This window comes from Lithobates pipiens, unplaced genomic scaffold (assembly GCF_037356315.1).
Source record: "Lithobates pipiens isolate NorthernLeopardFrog02 unplaced genomic scaffold, aLitPip1_a1.2 Scaffold_23, whole genome shotgun sequence".
Lineage (NCBI taxonomy): Eukaryota > Metazoa > Chordata > Amphibia > Anura > Ranidae > Lithobates > Lithobates pipiens.
This window is the reverse complement of record NW_027507785.1, coordinates 118624339-118644152: the sequence shown is the minus strand read 5'-3', so window position 1 is coordinate 118644152 and position 19814 is coordinate 118624339. Positions and strand designations below refer to the sequence as shown.

General features: G+C 43.2%; 1 protein-coding gene across 1 annotated transcript in view; it reads right to left on the bottom strand.

Moving 5' to 3' along the window:
- Window positions 1-19365: 19365 nt before the first annotated feature.
- Window positions 19366-19814, bottom strand: part of PVALB (parvalbumin) — a 46957-nt gene continuing 46508 nt past the window's right edge. The window contains exon 5 of the mRNA XM_077452260.1: window positions 19366-19560. Coding sequence (XP_077308386.1) covers window positions 19532-19560 — 29 coding nt within the window. The 3' untranslated portion in view covers window positions 19366-19531. The remainder of the gene's footprint in view (window positions 19561-19814) is intronic.

The window sequence follows — 19814 nt, the reverse complement described above, 5'->3', positions numbered from 1 at the left end:
GTAGGACAGAGGCAATGTCACTTCTGCCCATACTTCTTAAAGAAACATTTTTATTGTTTTTATAAATGACATTTCATTTTTAATTTATTTATTTTTTTATTGCATTTTAGTGTAAATATGAGATCCGAGGTCTTTTTGACCCCAGATCTCATATTTAAGAGGCCCTGTCATGCTTTTTTTTCTATTACAAGGGATGTTTACATTCCTTGTAATAGGAATAAAAGTAACATTTTTTTTTTAAAAGAACAGTGTAAAAATAAAAAGGTAAAATAAAAAATAATAATAAAAAAAAATGTAAACGCACCCCGTCCCGCCGAGCTCGCGTGCAGAAGCGAATGCACACGTGAGCAGCGCCCGCATATGAAAACGGTGTTCAAACCACACATGTTAGGTATTGCCGTGATTGGTAGAGCGAGAGCAATAATTCTAGCCCTAGACCTTCTTTGTAACTCAAAAGATGCAACCTTGAAAAAAAATGTAAACGTCGCCCATGGAAATTAAGGGTAAAAGTTTGTCGCCATTCCACAAGCGGGTGCAATTTTGAAGCGTGACATGTTGGCTATCAATTTAATCAGCATAACATTATCTTTCACAATTCGATCGTGTGTACATGGCATAACCTTAATTGTATGACCCTCACTCCAAAGGTCAAGAATCTTATTCTCCATTCAGTCCCAGAATCAAGCACAAGTAAATTAAGAAACTCAACATCCAGCCTCTCATAAAAAGAAATCCTCAGAAATGGATCACTCCAAAGGATGACCACATACATATCCTTTTCTTAGGCCAGTATTACTCCAAGAAGAAAGATTGCATAGTGCTCACCATGGGCGTAGCATAAGGGGTTGCAGGGGCCCCAATCGCAACCCCACCCCTAGCTCCAGGGGGCCCCTGCAGCCTCCCTGTCATATTATCATATCCTTCACAAAGTCAAGCTCCGATATGCCCTAGGGCCCCGCAGCCACGCTCCAGTACTGGGCTTTTACTTTGCCCTCCACAGTCCACACCCCTCTGTTCTCATTGGCTTTGGAGAAGCTGTGAGCTATTTCCTGAATTGAGAGGTGCAGGGGGTGAGAACAGCCCAGGATGGGGAAGTGTCTGTGCTGTGTACTGGCAACATGGAATGGTAACCGAGTTAAGAGGAGGAGAGGGCCGTGCTGTAACCACGAAGGGACCAATGTCACTGTTGAGGTAAGACACCGCTCAGTGTCTTCTAGTCACTAGATGGGATTCTCTGTACACCCCCCACCCCACCTGGGGACGTCTGCTTACCCCAGAGAAACCTTCAGAAAGGTCACGGCCCCCCTGGGGTCTCTCAGCTCATGTTCACGGACTGGCTCTGGTGGACTGAGCGGAAGCAGCAGTTCAGGGTTAAGCACAGGATAGTCAGGAGAACAATCCAAGGTTGGGGCAACTAGCAGACAGGGATGGTCAGGAAGGCATGCCAAGGTCGGGGTTACAAGCAGATAGGAATGGTCAGAAGGACATGCCATGGTCGGTACATGGAAGTCAGAGGTAACATACAGCAAGACGCCACACCAGAAGCCTAAACACAACTGTTGCTCGGGCAAGGCTGGCTTGCAGTGCACAGGGTTAAATAGTGTTTCCTGTTAGAGGTTGGGGTGGAGGCATTGTGAGAGAAGATTACTTAACCGCTTGCCAACTGGCTCACACTGATATACGTTAGCAAAGTGCCACTGCTGCACAAATTGCCGTACCCATATGGTGGCTCCTTTAAGAGCCCTAGGAGCCTCGCACACCCGCTCCACAGCAATGAGAGCCAGAGCGGGGATTTTTGTGTAAGCACATAAATCCCTGTTCTGACAAAGGAGGAGAGACAGATTGGCTCCTCCTCTAGTCACTCCCATCCCCTCACAGTTAGAAACAGACCTAGGGTACACATTTAACCTCTTCCCTGTCAGTGACATTTACACAGTAATCAGTGCATTTTTATGGCACTGATCGCTGTATAAATCTGTCTCCCGAAAATATCGCAGTCCCGATAAAAATCGCTGATCACCGCCATTACTAGGAAAAAATTAAAATGCCATAAATCTATTCCCTATTTTGCAGACACTATCACTTATGCGCAAACCAATCAATATACGCTTATTGCGATTTTTTTTTAACCAAAAATATGTAGAAGAATACATATCGGCCTAAACTGATGAAGAAATTTGTTTTAAAAAAAAATCGGGGGATGTTTATTAAAGCAAAAAGTAAAAAAATATATATATTTTTTTCAAAATTGTCGGCCTTTTTTTGTTTATAGAGCAAAAAATAAAAACCACAGGAGATGATGGTATTTGATCACCTCCTGTGGTTTTTATTTTTTGCTCTATAAACAAAAAAAGGCCGACAATTTTGAAAAAAAAAAATATTTTTTTTACTTTTTGCTTTAATAAACATCCCCCAAATTTTTTTTAAAACAAATTTCTTCATCAGTTTAGGCCGATATGTATTCTTCTACATATTTTTGGTTAAAAAAAATCGCAATAAGCGTATATTGATTGGTTTGCGCATAAGTGATAGTGTCTGCAAAATAGGGAATAGATTTATGGCATTTTAATTTTTTCCTAGTAATGGCGGTGATCAGCAAATGTGGGTAAAAAAGGATGCCAATTTTATTTGGGTACAACGTCGCATGACCACGCAATTGCCAGTTAAAGTGCTGTATGGCAAAAAATGGCCCGGTCAGGAAGGAGGTAAATCCTTCCGGAGGTGAAAGGGTTAAAAATGCAGGTGTGAGAGCACAGCCCCTAAGCTGATACACAGACCACAGAGGTAAGCAGACAGACAGGACATGAAACATTACTGCAGATTTATGACATTGAGAGTTGTACAATTAAGGTGAGAGTGTACCAGAAAGGGACTGGTGGAGGTTCACATAGCAAAAAGTTTATATCACATCACAAAGATTTTTTTGTCTCTTTTGGATGTTTTTTCACATATTGATTGGGACTTTAATACATGTTTTTTTGGACTTTAAGAGCACTTTTATAGTATTGGAGCACATATAAGGATCTTTGCACTGAATGATTTATAATATACTTTCTGAGTGCAGCATTTATAAACACTGCTTATTAGTAATGCTACCATTTCATTAGCACTGCCTATGAGAGATACTGCTATGTTAGTAATGCTGCACACAATGCAGTGTTGGTGACTATGGTATGTTCTCAAAAGGTGGCCATATATGTATTGATTTGCCATTGATCTAGGTAGAAGTGATTGCAAATAAGAGTTTCATCATCAATTAAAATACTGAGCAATGCAACATATATGGTATTGAATGAAGATCCTATTTATTAGATACAATCTATTCATAAAAGTACTTTAATCAATCTGTATTATGATCAGTTGCCTGACACACGTGCAAATATTCATTCAGTTAACCAGAAGTGAATGATAAAATTCTTTTGCGGACAATTGACTGGCAATCAAAATGGAAATCTCATTAAACCAATTGAATAGAGGGTTTGCAGTTTGTAATTTTTACTCAGTTTAAACATTTTAGTCACATTGAATGATCAATCAATACTAGTGTGGCCAGCTTAACCACTTGCTTACTGGGCACTTAAACCCCCCTCAGTCCCAGACCAATTTTCAGCTTTCAGCGCTGATGCACTTTGAATGACAATTGCGCGGGCATACAACACTGTACCCAAATGAAATTTTTATCATTTTTTTCCCACAAATAGAGCTTTCTTTTGGTGGTATTTAGTTACAGCTCGGAGTTTTATTTCTTGCTAAACAAACAAAAAAAGATGCAAAAAAAAAAAAAATCATGTTTTAATAGTTTGTTATAAAATTTTGCAAATGGGTCATTTTTCTCCTTCATTGAAGTGCGCTGATTAGGCGGCACTGATAGGCTGCATTGGTGGGCACTGATGGGCTGCATTGGTGGGCACTGATGGGCTGCATTGGTGGGCACTGATAGGCTACACTGGTGGGCATTGATAGGCATAGTTAAGGCGGCACTAATAGGCACAGATAAGGCGGCACCGATGGGCACAGATAAGGCGGCACTGATGGGCAAAGATGGGCACAGATAAGATGGCACGGATGGGTGGCACGGATGGGCACTGATAGGTACCACTGATAGATGGGACTGATGGGCACTGATAGGTGGCACTGATAGGTGGCTCTGATAGGTGGCACTGCTGGGCACTGATGGGCGGCACTGCTGGGCACTGATGGGCGGCACTGGGGTGCAGCACCTTTGAGGCAGATTGTGGGCACTGTGGGTGGCACTGCTGGGTGGCACTGCTGGGTGGCACTGTGGGCACTGCTGGGTGGCACTATGGGCACTGCTGGGTGGCACTGATGGGGGGCACTTACTTTTTATTAGGGTGGCACTGCAGGGGGCAGGTGGGCACTGGCAGGGGGCAGGTGGGCGCTTGCATTGCTGGCCGTGATCGGGACATCAGTCCCGATCACGGCCGCCGGTGATCGGCTTTTTTTATTCTCCTCGCGCTGTCAGCGCGAGGAGGAATACTAGCCGATTACCAGCTCCGTTATGTCACCTGATCAGCTGTCATTGGCTGACAGCTGATCACGTGATAAGGGGTCGGGATCGACCCCTTGCACGGATCGGTGATCAGGCGAGTCTCATGGACTCGCTGATCACAGAGCGCGCCACACGCGCCCCTCAGGGCGCGCGCAGGCCGCTCGTACACGGGACGACGTCAATAGACGTAGTCCCGGAAAAGGAGATCTGCGCTGTAGCCGTCAATTGACTATAGCGCGGATCTCAAGTGGTTAAAACCTTCCCTTTTTAACACTACTATCCCGAGAGATATTACCCTACTGGACAGATATGGCAATCTTAATAATGGTGTCTGGAGAGACACCGTGCTCCATGAGATATATGGTGGTTTATTGTCAGTTATATTTCTGTTATTAATGCAAAGCCCCATGCCAAACATGGATACTTATCTGCAAGCGACCCTGGACACACTAAAGTGCAGGTGGTTTAAAGCAACCTGTTGAACTTGGTCATGTGACTTGTGATGTCATTCCAGAGCTAATCCAGGCCACACCAGCAGGCTGGCTTTAATACCTTGACTCATAGTCAGGTCAGAACTCTTGGATAGGGTGCGCGCCTGCTGGTGCGCGCGTACGCCGGTGGGCGTCGGCGCGTGCCTGCAAATGCAAGTGGCGTTTGGCGCCAAGCGGCCTATTTAGGTGTCCTTCGCAGTGTTATCGGTGCTGTCCAGTCTGCAGCTCCCTGTGCCCTAGTACCCATAATCTTGCTTGAATCTCCTGACTACCCGGCTTGACCCTTGGATCGTCCTGTTTGCTGCCTGCCCTTGACCTCGGCCTGTCTGTGACCTTGAACCTGCCTGCTCCTCTGTACCTCTCTGCCTGCCCGTTGCCAACCCTGCCTGTGACCCGGACTTTGAACTTGCTTGATCCTTTGTACTGTACCACCTGCCTGTTGCCGACCGTGCCTGTGACTGGACTTTCCTCACCAGCTCTTGCTCTGCATCCGCTGCCAATGTCCAGCTGCCTGGGGACCTCCGGTCCATCTGCATAAGGCCCTTGGGCCTCTTCTCCTGCATCTAACCTGCCAGGCTCTCATACTAGTCTGTGCTCCTGTGCCTCCTGTCCATACTACCAGGGGCCGTGAACCAGACACGTAAGGGAGACCTTCCCCTGCTACCTCGGGCTCATCAGTCAGGTATGCAAAGTCTGACACAGTCCCAATTTTTGCTTCCTTTTTAATCCTCTCACTATAACCCAAATCTTTTGTTTTTATTTTTAATATATAAACCGAACAATCACTTTAAGTACTATCATGATCATTTAGTGCCCCTGTTCCTCATGTCAGGTGTTGGCTGTTGCTTTTCCCCCCGTCTGTGTTCACCTGCAAGATGATTGATCTGATCAGTCACCTGATATAAGCAAACCGAACACTCTATCCCTTGCTTGTGACAGACTTACCTGCATTGGTCCTGATCAAGCCTCCTGTTTGTCTGCTTTGCTTTGCTGTTGGATCTCCCTGTGTATGACCCAGTTCGGATATTGGACTATTCCCTGAACTCAGCCTGCCTTATTACCTAGACTGTCATTGGATCGGATATTGGACTATTCCCTGAACCCCTGAAAGCCTGCCTTATTACTTGGACCGTCTTAGAACCACGCTATCTGTCTGCTAAACTGCAAGTAGTCTGTTTGCTTTGTTCATGTCTGCCCTAGTGTGGTGACAAGGCACTATAGCATTGTGTAAAAGTCCTGGGGACAACCAAGTACCAGTAAGCCTGCTTGTCTTAAAGCGGGACTGTACTAGGGAAAAAAATATTAAAAGGGCCGGTTTCTTCGAGAGCAGAGAATCATGGAAGTAAATGTGCTTTTTCCTTCCCCTAGACATAAACAAGTAGTTAACCCCTGCAGTGGAGTGGAAGCCCCTCTGCAGGGAAGGAGTTTTTCTGGAGCCAGGCTTTAATATTAGCCAACCACCTGTCAGGGTTAGGCTATTAGCAGCGGCCTTCTCCATGCTCAGGCTGCCGGCTAATTGTCACCAATCATTGATCTTCCAGTGGCTCACCTGGTTATCTTTACCTATTCGTCAGTCCTGCCTACAGCCAGCCCCTTCTGGCTATTTAAAGCGGGACTGTACTGGGGAAAAAAATATTAAAAGCCAGCAGCTATAAATACTACAGCTGCTGACTTTTAATAAATGGACATTCACCTGTCCCGGGGTCCAGCGATGCCGGCAGCCGAGGCCGATCGATCGCTTGGCTCTCGGCTGCTGCCGTCACCATTCTAGGTGAGGGAATCAGGAAGTGAAGCGAATCGGCTTCACTTCCCGGTTCCCTACTGCGCATGCGCGAGTCGCGCAGCGCAATAGGAATTGTCCGCGCTGTCTCTGGGACCCGTGTGTGTTCCAGCAGACAGCGCGGCTGGACAGAAAGAGGCACAGACTCCCACGGGAGTCTATGCCCGGAAGTGGGTGTAGATACCTGTCTTTGACAGGTATCTCCACCCCCCTCCCCCCTGAAAGGTGCCAATTGTGACACCGGATGGGGGGAGGGTTCCGATCAGCGGAAGTTCCACTTTAGGGTGGAACCCCGCTTTAAGGGAAAGGGGGCTGCTATAGGTGAAACACACAGTAGCTAGCTATAGTGTCTGACCACCCGCAATGAGGCAGATGTGACATTCGTGACAGGTATTGTGTTATATGTAAATAAAAATAATTCTTCTTTATATTCAATAGTCAACACCTGATTTCCCCAATTAACTAACAGACTAGGTCAGAGTGAAAGTGGGAATGCCTCTATTGGTTGCTGAAATGTTAAAGACATAGCAGAGAAGGAATGATTGACACAAATCATGGATGCAACCTCTCCTATGCAGCTCCATACTTGCCTGTTGTTTTATGTATCTAGAGTTAATAAGGAAATAGTTGTAGGTTCGAAGAATTAAAGCCAAACAGTACTTTGCCAATTCAAGTGAAAGGTCCACTTGATAGCCTACCCCCTTTACTGTTGATACCTCTCCAGCTGCTGAGACAGATAAAAGTAAAGAATTAGCAGGGGGGTTACATTTTCAAGCAGTAGTCCAGCTTCATTCCATGCTGTTTTATAGATAGTTTCAGTTCATCTTTAAATATACACCATGCTTACTAAATTACCTTTTTGCTTTTCAAGTGACCCTTGTGTTGTGAATTGCCAGGGGGTGTATCTATCAGGGCTGTAGAACTTCCTGGAATTTGCATTATTTAATACTTTATTAGTAACTAAATAGGTATCTGGAGACACCATTACAGTTTTCTTTTTTGCCTCATTTTTATTACACCTCATTTACATTTCATAATTAGCTGATTAGCACTACTCAAAAATTAAAACTAGAGAAAGACAAAAAAGAAGAGAAATGCTTTGCTCTTACATCTCCCTTTTGAAAATATAATGTATCATTATAATAATAAAGTATCCGACAAAAGAAAAAAAGAATATTTTAATGAGCATATGTTTAAATCACTTCAGCCCCAGATTTTTTGGGATACGACACTGCATCGCTTTACCTGACAATTGCGCGGTTGTGCCACATTGTACCCAAACAAAATGTATGTCCTTTTTTCCCCCCACAAATAGAGCTTTATTTTGGGGGTATTTGGTCACCTCTGCCACGTTTTAATTTTTTGCGCTATTAACAAAAAAAAGAGCGACGATTAAAAAAAACAAAAAAAAAACGATATTTTTACTTTCTGTTATAATACATATCCCCAAAAAAAAGAAAAAATGTATTCATCAGTTTAGACTAATATGTATTCTGCTACATATTTTTGGTAAATCAAACCACAATAAGCGTTATAGAGTCTACAAAATAGGGGAAAGATTTAGGGACTTTTTATTGTTTTTACTGGTAATGGTGAAAATCTGCGATTTGGTGTTGGACAAATCTGACCCTAAGTGACACTCTTTGGGGACCAGTGACATCAGTACAGTGATCAGTGCTATAAAAATGCACTGATCACTGTATAAAGGGCACTGGCAGGGAAGGGGTTAACACTAGGGGGCAATCAAGGAGTTAACTGTGTTCCTTGGGAGATGTTTCTAACTGTATGGGGGATGGTCTGCCTGAGAGAAGAGAGAGATAGCTGTTCCTGATGACTAGGAACAGCAGATCTCTCTTCTCCCCTGTCAGAATGAGAATCTCTTTGTTTACATTGACAGATCCCCATGGGGAATCTGTCAATGCAGGAACCGGCGTACCAGTACGTAGATTCAAGCAGCCAAGCCAACATGCCGCAGTATAACTGCTCGTCGGCAACTGGTTAAAGATTAAGCCATCTAAAGCTGATATTTCAGGTATACTGTAGGTGGAGCATGTCTTTTTGGATCACCCATGGTAATATCTCCCTAGCATAACTTACAGATCTTCATCCCTGTTTCATATAGTATAACTCTTTAGTTTGTGTAGCGCTCACCCCAGAAAGGGCTGGTGATTTGTCCCAGGTTCCTTTCTCACATTAGTACAATAGCAGCCTAGCCAATAAACAGTCCAGGGAGAATGTTCTCAAAATAGTCTCTGCAGCAAAAGCCAAGAAAATTAACAGCACCAAGCCACCTTCATTCATGCCCCAGACCAGGCAAGAACTAGTAAAGATATGCTAGGGATATCAGCAGCAACAGTCACTACGATCTTCCCTTCAGGTTTGTACTCACAATGTCCCCAAATACTTGGATGCCTCCCTCCCGTATCAGACAGACAATTCCTCCATGAGTCTCCTAGGCCAGATCCCCAGTGAATTCCCTTGCTTAGCTTCAGAGATTGTAGCAGAACAGGCTCCCCAGCTCTGTCACAGCTGCGACCTCAATGAACACAAGTAGAATTTTCAGCTGGGCTAACCAGGGGAGCTGCAGATCTTCATGCTGGGAACTTCTCTTCCTGGGCTAGAGCAGGGCTGCATCAAGACCCAGACTATTCATGCACCACATATATGGGATCAAATGCACACGCATTGTAAATTTCGTTTTTGCCTCAGGACGCTACAGTACTGAGGGTTAATTGTGTAGGTAAGCCTTGACACCAGTCTGGCCAGGCCATGATTGATGTTCTGCCTGGTCATGTGAGCGGTGAGGTGCACATGACAGGCTAGAACTAGGCCTGGTTGGATGTTTGGGTATGGCCCTCTCGCAGCCAATCAGCGGGAGTGCCGAGCTCGCTGAGGAGTCTGGGAGGGGGTACTTAAGCAGGTGTGGGTCACGTCTTCGGGGTTCCGGAGTTGTTCGAGAGACCCGTGTGGTCTGTTCTAGTTCCAGGACCAGGGTAGCCCCGTGAGGGGTCGCGGGCACAGGGTGTCTGACATCCCCCAGCATGTTCCTGTCAGTGGCCCCTGATAGACCCGACTGGTCTGGGGTAGGGATCCATCTGTTCCCGAGTCTCGGAACCTGCTGGTCCGAGGCGCTGTAACTGAGGGAGGATTCAAAGTGTCTGGGTGTGCTCTCGGCTTGGAGGGGCACCACAGCTCGTACAAGTGACCGGGGGAGGACTCTTCGGAGAAGTGCCTGGTTACTGAGTTAGGAAGGACATTGACGAGTCCACACTTTTCCTGTACCTCAAAGGAAGCGGGAAATGTTCCAGGTATGGAGGAAAATGGTTCCTGTTTATCTTCAGTTGATTGTTCGAGTTTTGAGTCAACGTGCTGACTGCCATGATCTCTGGCTAGAGGTCTGTTCAGCCTTGAAGTACCCAGCTGCGAGTGGCTACTTTCTGGGTGGAAGTAGAGACTTTGTTAAACCTGCAGTTCAAGGTACCTGAGTTCTTCACCCCCTACCCTCTGTTCCCAAAGAGACTGTGTTTTGTGAAAGTTCTACTGCAAAAGAAAACCTTTTGAAAGGACTTTATCTGGGTCAGTGTACAAGTCGTTGGGTATCAACCCTGGAAACCCCTAGACGCGGAGGAGCAGGCCAGGAGAAGGTAACCGGTAAGCCCATTCAGTCAAGGCTGCCCTGCAATGGGTTATGGCCACTACATATATATTCAGCCTGCTGGTTTGCATTCTCCCAACCCAGTATATTCTTCAGTCCCACAGGAGGCAGGGGAGAGCATACAAACCTGCAGCATTCAGAGCCAAGAACAACCCAAATAAATCACACACTGCTCCACTAGTTACAGTGGAGTCAAAAGGAACTAAATTTGCTTTGCTTTCTAAGCAACCTATTTGGAAGGGTGCTACATTTGCAATGGAGTTTTTTCAATCTATTGTGCTGCATTTTCTATATTATCAAAAATGGATACTGGGCTGCAGGCCTTTAGGTTGGGAACTTCTCTTCCTGGGCTAGAACAGGGCTGCATCAAGACCCACACTATTTTTGCACCACATACATACAGTATTACTTTCAGTACCTGACACTGGAGACAAGTGGGATCCCTATTGTTCTGCAGACATACATGTCTCGCTCAAGGGGCTTTTAACCGCTTCCAGATCACCTCACGCAGATATACTATGGCAGAAGGGCACATACAGGCAGAATTACGTACCTGTAGGTTGCCCTTTAAGAGGCGGCTTGCGGGAGCACCTGCCGGGAGCTTCATGAGTGTGATCGCAGGTCCCGCGGACTTGATGTCCCGCAGGTCCCGCAGGGATACCCATGATCGTCTCACGGAGAGGAAGAACGGGGAAATGCTAAAGTAAACAAGTATTTCCCCGTTCTGCCTAGTGACACTGTCACTGATCACCGCTCCAGTTTCTTCTGGTCTTTCATAGTATTTATATTGGGGTTAGGCGCATACCATTCTCTATTATTCAAGATGCGTTGACTCATTCTAGTATACTTAAATCTATTCATAATAACTATATTCCCTCCCTTGTCCAGCCTTTATAATCAAATCCATATTCTAGCCTTGTTGTAACATTGCAATTCTCTCTTCCCGTGTCAAATTGTCTTCAGAAAATTCTTCCTATCTTTATTTCCTGATATCACCTGTCACTGCCCTCACAAAACACGCCACTCCGCAGACTGCGGACAAGGGGGGAAGTTCCTGGACCTCTTGAACAGACCTGTATCTTTCAATCTTGTAGCTGCCTCTTTCTGTACTTGATCATCAATTCTCTCCGTGCAAAACTCCAAAGCCAGATTCAACATAAGTTCTGTAAATTCGTCCTCATGGTCCTCCTGATCTACATGTCCCTCCTCCCATAGATTTGTCAAATCTCTCAATGTACGGTATTCCCCCCTCATGAGGCTCGACCAGTCTCCCAAGAGTCCTTTTTTACTTTCATGTAACATTTGGAAAACAAGTTTTCTCGCAAACAAATATTTTTAACCAAGTCAAACAAATGGCCTTTCATAGTGGGGCAGAAGGTCAAACCTTTCATCAGGAGTGACTCTTGTACTACCGTAAATTTATGAGTAGACAGATTTATAACTTTTAATTTATCCTGTCCCCCTATGGAATCACATACCTCTCCATCCCAAATTTCTTCGCTATTGGGGTGGCTAAGGGTGACATGCTGTGAACTCCTGGGGGTGCGAAATAAGGGCTTGGTGAATTATACACACCTACTAGAGTTGTTGAGAGTTGTTAAATGGGGTAGTCCCACTGCGCCCCCTCCCTCAACGCCTATGAGTCCTTCCTTTCCTTTGTTTTTTAACCCAATTTGGTAGTCTGAGTCTTATTAACATCTGCCCCATGTTCTGAATGGGATGTTTAATTGTTTTCTAAATCATCCAACACTAAAATTTTCCTTTTTTGCAAGTTACTCTCCTCTTCCCTATGTTGTCTTTTCTGAACCATCTCTCTTCCTCTTGCTCTCCCCCATGCGGTGGTAGTCTCCGTCCACCAACACGCTGGGGTTCGGATTCAGATTGGCTGCTGTCATCATTGGTCTTATAATTATAGGTCCTACACTGAGTCCCATATCTGTTACCACCCTATGTTGTATTCCATTTATATGCCTTATTGGTAGCATGAGCAAACCTTTCCCTCGCCAATTTCATATCCTTACTATTCATTATATCCTGAATAATTTTTTCAGTTGACGAACAGATCTCTTTCACTTTTTGTATACAGGTGGGATTTTGTCTATATGGGTCTAGAGAATACAAAGTTTCTATCCAAATTATCCGAATTAATTTGGTGTAATTGTCGCTCATAGAAATCCACTAGCATTACCACCACATTCCTGATGCACTGCTGCAAATTATTTTCCCATTTAGTTTTAAACTCGTCATTTATTTCTTTCATTTTTGGGAAAATTTGGATTCTCAGTCCCTTCGGATAAATGCTTTCTTTAACCACTTCAATATAGTGCATTTTTACCCCCTTCCTGCTCAGGCCAATTTTCAGCTTTCAGCGCTGTAACATTTTGAATAACAATTGCGCGGTCATGCAACACTGTACCACTATGAGATTTTTATCATTTTTTTCCCCACAAATAGAGTTTTCTCTCGGTGGTATTTGATCACCTCTGCGCTTTTTATTTTTTGGCTATAAACAAGAAAAAGATTTTTTGAAAAAAACATAATTTTTTAAACTTTTTGCTATAATAAATATCACAAATTAAAAAAAATGACCTCAGTTTAGACTGATATGTCTTCTTCTACATTTTTTTGGTAAAAAAAAATCGCAAAAAGCATATATTGATTGGGTTGCACAAACGTTATAGCGCCTACAAAATAGGGGATAGATTTATAACATTTTTATTATTATTTTTTTTTTACCACTATACTTTACTATACTATACTTTACTTTACTATACTACTTTTTACTACTATTTTACTACTTTACTACTAGTAATGGAGGCCATCTGTGAGTTTTATCATGACTGAGACATTGCGACGGACAGATCGGACACTTTTGACATTATTTTTGGACTAGTGACACTTATACAGCGATCAGTGCTAGAAATATGCACTGATTACTTTGTAAATGTCACTGGCAGGGAAGGAGTTAACACTAGGTGGCAATCAAGAGGTTAACTGTGTTACCTATGGAGTGATTCTAACTGTGGGAGGAGGGGACTAATGAGCAGAAGAGACCGATCGGTGTTCCTATATACTAAGAACACACAATCTGTCTCCTCTACCCTGACAGGACGTGGATCCACGTTCCTGTTCTGTCACCAGCAATAGCGGGTGCCCGGCAGACACCGCAGCTGCTTGGCACACACATTGGCTCCCGAGTGACGTGGCGGGTGTCCCTTATACTGCCAGGAAGCCAAGGACATCATATAACGCCCGCCCGGGGGGACAGAGTGTTCCTACGGATGTCATATGACAATGGGCTGGTAGAGAAGTGGTTAATGTAATTACTAAAACAATTGATATTCCACCAAATCCTGGACTTCTTTTCATTTACAGTATCTCACAATAGTGAGTACACCCCTCACATTTTTGTAAATATTTTATTACATCTTTTCATGTGACAACACTGCTACAATGTAAAGTAGTGAGTGTACAGCTTGTATAACAGTGTAAATTTGCTGTCCCCTCAAAATAACTCAACATACAACCAATAATGTCTAAACCGCTGCCAACAAAAGTGAGTACACAAGTGAAAATGTTCAAATTGGGCCCAAAGTGTCAATATTTTGTTTTGCCAGTCCTCTTCCACTCCTCCATGATGACATTACGGAGCTGGTGGATGTTAGAGGCCGTGTGCTCCTCCACCTTCTGTTTGAAGATGCCCCACAGATGCTCAATAGAGTTAGGTCTGGAGACATGCTTGGCCAGTCCATCACCTTTACCTCAGCTTCTTTAGCGAGGCAGTGGTCATCTTGGAGGTGTGTTTGCTCTGCTTCAAGTATGTCACAGTACATGTTGGCATTCATGGTTCCCTCGATGAACTGTAGCTCCCCAGTGCCAGCAGCAATCATGCAGACCCAGACCATGCTTGTCTTCAGCAAACTGTTTGCAGGCTTTCTTGTGTATCATTTTTAGAAGAGGCTTCCTTCTGGGACGACAGCTATGCAGACCAATTTGATGCAGTGTGTGGTGTATGGTCTGAGCACTGACCGGCTGACCCCCCCCACCCCTTCCACCTGTGCAGCAATGCTGACAGCAGTCATATGTCTATTTCCCAAAGACAACCTATGGATATGACCCTGAGCACGTGCACTCAACTTCTTTGGTCAATCATGGTGAGGCCTGTTCTGAGTGGAACCTGTCCTGTTAAACTGCTATATGGTCTTGGCCGCAATGCTGCAGCTCAGTTTCAGGGTCTTGGCAATCTTATTATAGCCTAGGCCATATTTATGTAGAGCAACAATTATTTTTTTCAGATCCTCAGTGAGTTCCTTGCCATGAGATGCCATGTTGAACTTCCAGTAACCAGTCTGAGAGAGTGAGTGTGATAACACCAAATTGAACACACCCACTCCCCATTCACACCTGAGACCCTGTAACTCTAACGAGTCACATGACTCGGAGGGGACATGGCTAATAGGGCCTAATTTAGACATTTTTACTTAGGGATGTACTCACTTTTCTTGCCAGAGGTTTAGGCATTAATGGATGTGTTATTTTGAGGGGACAGCAAATTGACACTGTTATACAAGCTGTACACTCTCTACTTTACATTGTAGCAAAGTGTAATTTCTTCAGTGTTGTCACATGAAAAGATATAATAAAATATTTATAAAAATGTGAGGGGTGTACACACTTTTGTGAGATATTGTAGGTCTCGAAGTTTAAACAATAGCCTATTTTGTTCTCTTTCCTGAACCCAGGTCCTGGATATCCCAGACTCTGTACCTTCAATTTACAAAACATATTTTCTAAAAACTGAGTATCCATATTTAACCAGTTCCCGACCAGCGCACGCCGATGTACGTTGGCAGAATGGCACGGGCAGGCATATTGGCGTACAGGTACATCCAATCTTTAATGCCGCCTTGCCATCGCCATTGTGAGTCCGGTCGCGGGTCCGCGGACTCGATTGCCACAGGCATACCCGCGATCGTCTCACAGGGCGGCTGAACGGAGAGATGCCGTTGTAAACAGCATCTCCCCGTTCTGCCTAGCAGCAAGTGACGCAGATCTCTGCTCCATGTGATTGGAGCAGAGATCAGTGTTCACTAAATGAAAGCCCAGCCGCCCACAGTTAGTAACACACCCCTAGGAACACTTAACCCCTACACTAACACCCACTGGTTAACCCCTTCACTGCCAGTGTCATTTACACAGGAATCACTGCATTTGTATAGCAGTGATTGCTGTATAAATGACAATGGTCCCAAAAATGTGTCAAAAATGTCCGATGTGTCTGCCATAATGTCGCAGTCACAATAAAAATTGCTGATCGCCGCCATTACTAGTAAAAAAAAAATTATTAATAAAAATGCCATCAAACTATCCCCTATTTTGTAAACGCTATAACTTTTGCGCAAACCAATCAATAATTGCTTATTGTGATTTTTTTTTACCAAAAATATGTAGGAGAATACGGATCGGCCTAAACTGAGGGAAAAAAAAGTTTTTTTATATATTTTTTTTGGGGGGGTATTTATTATAACAAAAAGTAAAAAATAATGCCTTTTTTTTTAAATTGCCGCTCTATTTTTGTGTATAGCGCAAAAAATAAAAACCGCAGGGGTGATCAAATACCACCAAAAGAAAGCTCTATTTGTGGAAAAAAAAGGACGTCAATTTTGTTTGGGAGCCATGTTGTACAACCACGCAATTGTCAGTTAAAGCGACGTAGTGCCAAATCGCAAAAAGTGGTCTGGTCTTTGGCCAGCAAAATGGTCCGGGGCTGAAGTGGTTAAAGAAGGAACAAAAAAAACCACTAATCAAAACACCAAAAAATGATCCACTGTTAGTGTTTCATAAATCAATAAATTAATAAATGAACTGTAACACTAAAAGATCCTCAAGGTACTACCTGTCAAAATTGAATGTGCATATCTATATATTACTATAAAAAAAGTTTGTCTAATTGATCCAGCGTATTTACACATATAAATATATACATATTACTAGCTTGATGGTTGAGCCAAATCAGGTTTTAAGTGTTAGGTTTTGAGGTTTATACATTTATTAAACGCAGGACTAGCAAAGCTTTCATTGTGCCTCTGGGTGGGATTTGAACCTCCTATCACTGTCTAGTTTCTACATTATGTAATCTATAATATAATGTAATGGGCCCCCAACATTTTTAGCTCATGAACCCCTTCATGATTTTTCATATTGTTCATCGAGCCACAAATATTTATTGTATGAAAACAATTTTATGCTAAATAATATTGCTATGCATAGTAGTAGTAATAATAGTAGTATTTAAAATAATAATATTAAATCTTGTGAAAACTTTTATTATTTTACAAAACAACAATAATGCTAGAATTTCTTGTGAAAGTATTGATACTTTCTCTTGGTACCAGCAACTGCCATTATGGTTGTTACAATGCTGGTATTTTAGCAATTGTAGAGCAATCACTTTTTTTTCACCACTGCTATTGCTATGGGTGTACTCTTTTCCATAGAGTTTGAGGTAGGGGAGTACGCTAAGTACTGCAAGTGAACTTGTACATATATCCTTACAAGAAAGGGGATAGTGGTGGGTCAAAGACACACTACACAAAGCACTCTGATAAATGGGGACAGTACAACGCCCAACTGAAAGAAGCAATTCAAGGCCACTCTCGCTGAAGGCTGGCCATCCAACACTGCCTCACTACTAACCACCTCACCTTCAGGACTATGGACTGGTGTGGAGCTCTATAGAGACCTCAATGGATGAATTGAGCCCAGTTGACCTTTCATCATTTGTTGACCACTTATTGACCCCCAGATAAGTACTGATCCCCTTTGTCCCCCATCTATTTTATGAATAGTCCCATCCACCTTTAGGGAGTCAATATTAACCACTTTGGCAAACCGTCTTCTAAACTATAGCAGATTTGAAAGTTATTGGACTTAAGCATGCTTGAGTCAAAAGCAAATGGCTTTCCCGCACGGACTATAAGCATTGTTTCAATGTTACATTTTGAAGAAAAGCATATTGAATGATTCATGTGGCCTTGACAAACTGTATAGCTTAAAGGGTGATGCTTCTCTTGTTGTGCTTGAGGGAGTGAAGAGGATGTTGAGTGTCCATATTGATCTACTGATCTACTTCATTATCACTTTGCTCTTAACATCTTCCTTTCACAACAAATACACTTGCTGTGGGCTGGTTACTGGTTATATGCCTTTTTTTTTCTTTTTTCTTTTTGGTTGTTTCCAGTTTAATTTTGTTTTATATGACTTTGCAATGTCTCATATCTGCCCCATATGCTCTGGGAACCCTGTATGTATGTATACTGATTTGGTGTTATGTATCTGGTGGGCAGTATTCCTGTCCTGTGTAAAGATGGATGTATCATCTAAACTGTCTATTAATGATTCATGTATGTACCATCTCAGGGTCTAATATTTTTTTTTTTTTTCTGATTGAAAGAAAGGGTGATGCTTCTCTGGAAAGTCTGCCGCTTCCTGCGTCACCTTCATGACAAAGCATGGCAAGGTCTTCTTTGTGCTCTCTCTTTCTTCTGTAAATCTGTTTAATCATTTCCCTCTCCAGTCTGCAGTGGCTAAAACATATTTAATGACAGCATAGTGCAGTGCAATAGAACCTGACTGGCAACCAGAGCTGTCCTTCCCATTCATGCATGGATTTCTGGAGTGCAGTGGATTATTTGATGTTAAAACAGAACCTCAGTCTACCTTCCAGGTGGCTCCATCCCCCATTGGGTGCCATTATTATGGCGCATGTATACGTCAGTGGGTTCTGCCTGGACTTTGGTTCCTGGCAGAGATTGTTAGCACATCTGTGCATGCAGAGGTGATTTTTTTTGTGCTTGGTTTTGGACTTCCCTGGATGCATTCTTTGCCTTTGTACTGGAAACCCTGCACGTGTGCAGATGGTAGAGGGAAACCGGCACATGGGCCCAAAGTCCTGCTGCAAATCTGTGAGGGCCAGGTGGGGAGAGTCAAATGAGATTCTCTCCAAGGTGAGAAATGCAGAAGTTACTTTGTTAAAAAAAAAAAAGAACAATGTCCATTGGTACAAGAGGGTGGGGAGGCAGGGCAGCACAACATGATCTTTAGGATGAAGATCTGCTTTAATTAAAGTGTTACTAAACCCCCAACAGTAAAATCAGTCTGTATATGCAGTAAAGCATGCTTGTTATACTCACTGTGGAACCTAAGGGGTTAATCCTCTGCATTGTGTAAAAAGGCTGTTTGATCCTGTCTTCTCTGATCCTCCCCTTCTTGCACAGTCCCCAGACCATCCTCTGATAGAACAGAGCTGCACATGCTCAGCTTGATGTGTATTGCTAGAGAGTTTTTTTATTATTGGGAGAGTGCATGTGATCAGCACAGAGCCAATCAGCACTGTCCAGACAGGGGGTCAAGGATCTAGCAGCCTCATAGGACAGTCAGAGCAGAATGGAAAATCCTCCTACAAGCTTTAACCGGACACTGATATAAATCACAAGACTGCTATATACTGAAGATGAGAAAAGGTATTTAGTGGTTTATATTTACTAAAATTATTGCATTTCCATGTTCTGTGTACCGTGGGAGATCAGATATAGTGAATGCAGGGTCCTGGGTTTAGTAACACTTTAAACAGAATTTAGGCAAATATATTAGTACGTTTTGAAGGAATATTTAGCTGGATTAAAGAGTAGGTTTCTGCTTTTTGCCCTCAGGTTTGCTTCAAGTCATAGTGCCACAGTCAAAAAAGTACCCAGAAATTAGATATTGCATTTCATCCAGATCATCATCACAACTACATGAATGTGTGGTAGAACATTGTAAATAAACTAGTGATTACTAAGGTGTAACAACTCTGTTCTGTTTTTAGAGAAAGCAGTGAACATGCATAAATATGTAGTACAATTAGTAAAAAAAAAAATAGACAAGATGCTTGTGTCCGAGGTGTTTTTGCCCTTTATTGCGTTGTTTTATGCTTAGTTCCAGCACGGAGATCCAAGAGGCAGGGACCAGAGGTGGAGTATAAAACGGGAGCAATAAATAAAGTGGTGTCCAAGGAAGGGAAAGCTGTGCACAAATAAGAATGGTGCTTGAACGGCTTAGGATTCAGAAACCAGGGTTACGAACTCTGTGAAGAAATAACAGTGGTTGCGTGAGAAATATACATTTTGCACAAAGAGGAGGATCCAAAATATATTAAGCATTTTTTCAGCCTGTTCGATGGAAATATAATGTTATTTCGTTTTTGAATAAAATAGTGGAAGGAACAAAGCACTTCGTACACTGCAGTACCTTCAGAGACCAGTTAGAATCCATGTATTATTATTATATTATTATTATACAGGATTTATATAGCGCCAACAGTTTGCACAGTGCTTTACA